General features: G+C 63.0%; 1 protein-coding gene across 2 annotated transcripts in view; it reads right to left on the reverse strand.

Annotated features, from left to right (window-relative positions):
* Positions 1 to 257: 257 nt before the first annotated feature.
* Positions 258 to 7710, reverse strand: part of CTDP1 (CTD phosphatase subunit 1) — a gene marked incomplete in the record, with an annotated part of 42801 nt that continues 35348 nt past the window's right edge. Inside the window, 1 exon segment of one of the 2 annotated variants that reach the window (XM_014583083.1) lies at positions 258 to 832. In XM_014583083.1, the coding sequence (XP_014438569.1) occupies positions 521 to 832 (312 nt within the window). 2 annotated transcript variants of the gene reach the window in all.

The following is a 7710-nucleotide window of genomic DNA, read 5'->3' on the forward strand; positions in this document are numbered from 1 at the left end:
CCCACTTGCCCCCTTCCCACATCCCCCCAGCCGTGGGCAGATGCAGGGCAGTGGCCTCCACTTGGTCAGCCGCCTCGGACTTCCTCTCTGACCATGGATTGGAACAACGCCATTTCCAGGTAACAGGGTAGAGACAGGTCCAGCCAGCGGGCTCCAGCAGCCCCCAGGCCTGGTGGCCCGCAAGCTGCTCTGCACCCCGTCAGGCAGCACTTGCCCACCCAGGGCATCCCTGTGGCAACACACCCACGAGAGCAGGGCTTAGAAAAGGATTTTTATTAAAACAAAAGAAAAATCAGTTTGGTGGGTCGGATCTCAAACAGACACACGAGGGTTTTACACCGGAGCTCGGGGCTGGAGGGCTCCCCGCCAGCCCCAGGCCGAGCAGGCTCCGTGCTGGGCATTCCTCCACCCCTCGGAGACGTGCTGCTGGAACCCCTGAGGACGTGGCAGATTGGCGGTGGGAGGTGGAGCCAGGGCTGCAGCTTCCCCTGCCCGCTGGGCCCTCCCAGGGTCTGCACCCTCAGGACGCAGCACCGAAGGAGACACCCCGCCTGCTGGGACACCGTGAGCCGTGGCTCGCCGACTCCGTGCTGTCATGAAGGAAGCAGCCCCTCCTGTGTTCCAGCTCCGTGGAGACACCTCTGCTGTGGAACGCCGTCCTGCACGGGACCCGGCGAGGGGCGGGCAGGGTGGTCACATGAAGCCGTGCAGCTCCGCCTCCAGCGCTGCGGCCATCTCGTCGGCCTCCGAGCTGCTGCCCTCCTCCTCGGCGCTGAACCCCGGGCTGGACTCGCTGGCCGCGTCCGCCTCGTTCAGCTTCCTCTTGTGGCCCCTAAAGAGAAGCAGACTCGACGTGAGGCCAGCAGGTGCGTTACTGCGATTGCTGTGCCGCTGCCCTGAGGCCCACACTGCACGGGTCAGGAGACGGTCAGGGTCGCGCAGTGGAGTGTGTGCCCAGCCCTGGCTGCTCCACGGGCCTGCCACATGAGCATGCCCGCTCTTCACTGCCTGGCGCCACAGCCCACCTCGTGTGTGGACAGGCCGGCCAGCCGCCCGACTTGGTGACACGCGAGTTCCCATGATGCCGTCCCAACTGTGCTCAGGGTTCCAGGACACTGGGGTCACAGAGAGGGAGTGAGGCCTGCCAGGGAGCCAGCGCCCTGTGCTCCAGGCCAAGCCGCGAGCAGGGGTCCCCAGGGCAGCCCGTTAGGGAGGGCTCTGTGGGTGCTCTCTGGGTGCCAGTGCCCAGCGTCCTGACCGCGGGTGGCGGGAGGCGCTCCTTCAGAGGAGCGACAGGAAGGTGGCCAGGCATGCTGGGAGGCCGAGCTCCTGGGCCCCAGCCTCCCCATTTCCTTCTGTTTGTTTCTGCTATACAGCGTGTGTGCCTGCCAGAGACAGAGAAGGAGAGAGACCACCCGTGGGGAGTGGCCATGCCGAAATCCCGCCTCCATTCTCTGCTTGGGATCTTGGGCCCACATGCATTATGTGCCTGGCGTGATGTTCAAGTCGCCAGGTCTGGGATGTGGACCACATGGTCCACGACATGGGAGTCCACGCCACCTGCGGCCCGTGTCCCACTTTCTGATGTGGATGTCACCCACAGCCAAGGGCGTGCTGAACTCCACCGGAGCTGGGGGAGCCTCCTCCTTGGCCCCGGGGCAGTGCAGCGTCCGACCTAAGCACAGCGCAGCCCAGCAGCTAGAGCAGCCGGCCATGCCAGAGCGCCAGGCAACCCCGTGGCCACCCTCCACACCAGGTCAGCACGTGTCCTCAGACAGCCACTGACACCCATGGCTGTCGGCTAGAGCAACGCCCGCGCTTCCCTGTGACCAACGTGTGCTGATACGGGTCACCACATACCACTGCGGGTCGCCTGTGCCACGCTGGCAGACTCGAGACATCCTTGCCCCCTCTCACGCTTACTTCACAAGGAGACTCGCCCTTCCCCAGGGCCAGGACTTCCAGTACCGTGGCTGGGCACAGGGCCAGCAAGGGGTCCCGCCCTCCCCGGGCTGCAGTCCTTGGCTGGCCCGTCCAGAGCTGAGGCCCTTGTGGGCCAGGCCGTCCTGCACCTGGACCAAAGCGCCGTAGCCTGAGTGTTGGGGAGCACGTGTGGGGTATGTCCAGGAGGCAGCCAGTGGTGCAGGGTGAAGGCAGCTGGTCCCGCGTGGCCAACTGTGGTTTGAGTCCTGGACTGGCAGTGTGAAAACTGCATGTGTGAGTTCTTTTTTTTTTTTTTAAATGTTAAGATTTTATTTACAAAGCTTTTTTGTTGTACAGAAAGTAAAAAATGCTGTCATGACCTGGAGGTACCTGGTAGCCACAGGTGTGGACTCACCAATCACAGCCATCTGTGCCGCACGAGTCTCACAAGACAACTAACAACGCTTACGACCTTTGGGGTGAAGTCCCCCAGCTGGCGGGGGTCACCGAGACGAACTATGTGGAGGAAGGTGGGACGCCACTGCTACGCTTCGCTCTCTGGGTGGGTGGGCGACCAGGGAGGGCTTTGTCCGGCCAGCACTGACCAGCCGTGGCTGCAGGTCCCCGGAGGCCTTTGCCATCTTCCCCTCACCAGCTCCTCCTCACCCTCCACTGTTCCTCCTCTGCTCCATCACGTCCAGACCTCCTCCTCTCCTTACGCTGTCCCTTTGTCCACACGGCCGGCCAGGTGGGTCAGCCGGGGCAGCAGCCTAGAGACAGTCTCTCGGGCCCTGCGGGTCAGTGAGCTCACGGGCGAAGACCCAGGCTTTTCAGATACCCCAGCTTTTCCACACATCCCAAGGCACTGCCGCCTTTCAGTTTGGCCCCACTTAGGTCCAGGTGTGTGAGACGAGTTCTCGGCCAGCATGTCCAGGCCTCCACGGACTCTCCTCACTGAGCTCAGGCTTTGTCAGTTGAGGTAGCCGGGGAAGCCCTGAAACTGCATCAAGCCTACGTCTCTTAAACCGAGGACCCCCAGTTCACAAATCCTACTGCCAAGCCCTCAATTTTCCCATCACGTGATTTGCTGTTGTCCACGTTCGTGAGCCATCCCAGCCACCCCATGCAGGCCCCCTGCAGTGCTCGGCCGTGTGCAACAGCACGGAGCGAGCAGGCACACGGGGAGGAGCTGCTGGAGTACGCACGGCCTCGGGGAGAGCCCGAAATTCTTTTTTCTTTTTTTTTTTGGAGAGGTTTTTGATATAGGGCGCGTGCGCTCACCAGAGAGAGTGAGCGACAGAGAGACAAAGCAAGAAATCACCCCTGGGGGGGTGACCATGCCACAATCCCTTCTTCTCCATTCTCCTCTCGGGATCTTGGGCACATACACACACGTGCCCAGTGTGAGTTTAAGCCACCGGGTCCCAGTGGTGAGTTTAAGCCACCGGGTCCGGGACTCGAACTGCCGTTGACTACACGGGAGTCCATAGCCATTACGCCAACTGCTGGTTCCGAGAGCCCAAAATTCTAAGAGGATGGAAGAGAGGGGACCGTGGCATGCCCATTCTCTGGGGGATGACATCTCACTCCCCATCTCTCTGGCTAGGGCATGCACCCCACAGCAAGCAAACACAGATGTGTCAGGACAGGACTCAGGACAGGACACAGACGAGTACTTTGGGGCCTTCTGCTTTTTAAAAAAGTACTTTTCCATCAGCAAGTGAGACAGAGACAGAGAGACACAGAACATAGTGAGACAGAGACAAACAGAGAGCGCGGGGGCCCCTGCAGGGTCCTGGCACTGGGATGCCCGCCCCCGGCTTGGCAGTCCGTGTCCAGGGCATGCGTGTGCCCAGTGTGCTCCGGAAGGTCCCTGGACAAACCCACAACCTTGCTGTGGGCGGGCTCGCAGAGCACCACGTGTCTGGCGGCGTTTCTGCACCCCACGGTGTGACCCCCAGCACGTTCTCTTTGCTGAGACTGAGGGCACGGGAGTGCGGGCTTCTTGAAGTCACACCCTCCGACACGGGTGCTCGGCTGCACGATGCACATGGCGCCCTGCGACCCACCCCTCCATCCATCCTGAGGAAGCTGGTTCCCCTCTCCGGAGGAGGCTTCCCTCCAGCCACATGCCTTGTGGCAACTCAAAAGAACACAACGCGGCAAGGTCATCCTGGGAACTGGCAGCAGGGGCACCTCCCACGCCTTGGAAAGGTGCAGCCGTGGAGGAGCTGGGACAGGTGCGTCAGAAACCCCAGCGCAGGGACTGGGCTGGACCTGACCCTGAACGAGGAGGCTGAGGCCGGGAGTGAGGGGCCTGTCCACCACTGCCGGCCAGTTCTCGGTCGTGCTCAGCACGGTCTCTGAGATGAGGGGCCAGCTTGGTGCTGACGCCCTGCTCAGGTCCTGAGGGCTGGCGGGAGCCGTCAGCTCGCCCTCACTGACATGCTGGGTCACAAGGCCAGGGGCCCTGCAGGGGATGGGGTCTGAGCTGGGCAAGGGTGAGATCTCTCACGGACCATGTGGTGAGGGCACAGTGACCCTGGCAGGACCCGGGGCTCAAAGAGCAGCAGGAGGGCCGTCGCGGTCACATGTGCCAGCACTGCTGCTCCACGGGCAGACGAGGCGGGGTTCGATTCTCCCCTCCCCCGAGAGGCGCAACGGCACAGGCTGCGGCCCCAGCCACACAGGGACACGGCGACACCCCAGAAACACACACAGCACAAAATCAACCAACGAACTGACGGGGTGTCACAGCAGACAAGCACTCCGATGAGACCACAGGGAGGGGCAAGAGGGCAGCTGTCACCCTAGTCTGTGTTCAGCCAACACCCTGTTCTCCTACAGACGGGCAGACGTTAACAGCCACTTCTGGGGAAACGGGCGCCTTGGCGCGCCTGCGCTCACACTGGAATGCTGTCCGCACCGGCCCGTCAGGACAGTGTGCCTGCGTGTAGGAGCCCTCACAGTCAGGGCGCAGCGACCCTGCAAGTCCGGTGACCCGTACCCTCTCCGATGCCCCCCCCACGGCACTGGGAAGGCAGGGACCAGAGGAGTGGCATCGTGACCGGCCCACAGCTCTCCTGAGCTTCACCTACCACTGAGACGTGACGTCCCGGCTCTGCACGTGTGTTGTCGGACAGACACACTCCAGCACGGCAGGACAGCGTGTTACTAATGACCTTAGGCCTTAAGTTAAAAAGATGGCAGACCTAAAGGCCGAAATGAATGACGCTGAGTGTTCGGCTTTACTTCCCCCGAGTGTGGGGGTCCCCCAGCAGCATGGGGTGGGAGGAGCCCCAGCCCAGTGACGGTGCTTCTCTACGGCCCCGCCTGGTCTGAGCCGTGTCGGGGCCGGGTCTGAGCAGGGTCGGGGCCATGTCGGAGCTGTGTCGGGGCCAGGTCTGAGCCGGGTCTGAGCAGGGTTGGAGCCGGGCTGGATCCTCCACTCCCACGACCCAGGCTGCGGTCAGGATCACGGTGAATGTCCTCCCCTTGGTCACAGCAGCAACCACCCGGCTGTCGAGGAACTTTCAGATCCCACCACGAGCTGAGACTAGCCCGGGAAGTGACTCCGTGCTGATCTGAAAGGCCGACTGACACGCGTGTGCCGAACAGCACCGTCTTCCTGGAGCCCCGTGGTGGCAGCTGCCACGCTGGGGCAGCCTGGCGCCCAGCGTCCATCTTCATACAGTGTGGCTTAACTGCCCGCCCTGAGAAGGGGACGTGAGGCAGAAACGGAGCCTTCCTCTGACCTGGCCTCCAACCCCGTCAAGGTCAATCGACTTCTCGGCCCAGTTAGATGCTGCGTGGAGAATACGACGACTTGGAATCGGACTTCCCACTCGCAGTTCTGAGCAGGAAGCAGTGGACTGGGAGGCAGCGCTTCGATAGAGAAAGAAGCTCCAGACCCCACGACGCCCCGTGGACGCCTTTCCTGCAGACCGGTGTGCCCTGGAGGCCTCCGCGCGGCTGTGCGGTGCAGACAGGACGAGGACGGGCGGGCTCCCTGTCGCCAGCTGCTCGTGGGGTTGACGAGGGCCTCATGGCACCGGGACAGGCCAGTGCGTCTCCACACAGCACCCATCGATGGCGTGAGTCAGAAACAGTCTCCGTATTTCAGAAACGAGACTTCCCTAACACGACCCGGGCTGGGGGTACACGTGTGGAGACGTGGTTCAGGCTCAGTGCTCAGGCCCACGTGGGAGCTGTGTGTGTCCCTCCTCCCAGCGGGAGGAGTAGGTCATTGTGGCACCTCCGGGCTTCCGTGACGGCTCCCTCCCGCAGTCGCTCTGGCTGAAGTGACAGCCCCAGGCACGAGGAAGGGGGATGACGGAAAGACCAGGTGCTGGCCAGAACCAGGCGGCGCCGAGATCCGCGAGGGACATACCTGCTATGCCAGGTATGGTTCTGCAGACAGAGAGGCCCAGAGCCCGGACCCTGAGCACTGGTGGGGCGAGGGAAGGAGAGCGGGCCAGTAGCTGGCCTTCGCCGTCCCAGCAAAACTCACCAAAAAGCATGCAGAGTGCAAGGCCGAGGGCCGCAGAGTGGGGACTCCCCACCGGCCAGGAGGCACCCGTGGGATGACTGCCTGCCACTGCAAGGCTCCCGGAGTGCTGGGGTTTATGGACGTTCACGCAGCACCTGGATTTGATGGGACAAGCCGATGGTACGCCCTGCCCGCTGGAGAGCAAGGGACAGAGGCGCAGAGCCGAGGGCCACATGGACACCCTGCACGGGAGCCATCCACGTGGATCGGGACAGCCCCTCAGCCCCTCGACTACAAGAAAGCGTCTGTGCTCGCTGAGGTCTACGGGCAAACAGCTACACCAGCAGCACGGCAAAGTCCAAGACTGCTGCCGGCTCCCGGGCTAGAAGACGCCCGCGGCACAGCCCAGGCCGGCAGTCATGACCAGAACTCTGCCCACAGCCAGCGCGCTTCCCACACAGAGCCACGGCAGCAGACCAGAGACACGCCAGGAGCGGCCTCCGCATACCACAGGCTCGGTCCGCGGCAGCGCCGGCGCTGACCGCTCCCAAGAACAGGTGGACAAACACGTGCTCATTTAGAACCGCTCCAAACTCTTCCCAGGGAACTGCGTAGCCTCGACCATGGCGTGGCGTGGCCTGGCCTGCACACCTGCCGCGGGCCGTGCTCATGCACACTCTTGCCTCTCCTGCCAGCCCATCCCCTTACTGCACCGGGGCCACCTGGCACTGTGGCACCAGCACTGAGGGCTGCACGCAGCAGGGGTGGTCCCGAGGGCTTTCTGGAGGGACGAGATCCGAGGGGTGACCGCCACCACACACAACGTGGCAAAAACCCATGTTCTCGCGATTGCACTCCCGCAAGTATTCCAGCTGGAAAACTGCTGAGGGGCAACCCTGCCTGAGGGCCCCTGAGAATGCCTGCAGCTTCTCGTCCCACTCTGTCGTATGTGGAGACCCCCAGAGACATGGCCGTCAGTAACGGAATGCAGGGGGCTGACACAAGTGTGCGTCCAGTTCCCACGTGAGAGACTGCTAAGGGCGTGACCACGACACACGCGGGAGATGCCTGACTCCCTGGGGGCAGCGTGCAGGACCTTCCAGGCTACCCCTACTCAGCCTCGGTTACCCCCAACCTGGGCCCTCAAGTACCCCCACCTGGGCCCTCAGCAACCCCCACCACCTGGGCCCTCACACCCAACCCCCACCTGGGCCCTCACTGCCCTCCCCACCCTCGGTCACCCCCTCACCTGGGCCCTTGGCAGCCTGCCACACTCCCACCGCCAGATGAAGATGAGG

Source organism: Tupaia chinensis, unplaced genomic scaffold (assembly GCF_000334495.1).
Source record: "Tupaia chinensis unplaced genomic scaffold, TupChi_1.0 Scaffold144022_1, whole genome shotgun sequence".
In the NCBI taxonomy this organism is placed as follows: domain Eukaryota; kingdom Metazoa; phylum Chordata; class Mammalia; order Scandentia; family Tupaiidae; genus Tupaia; species Tupaia belangeri.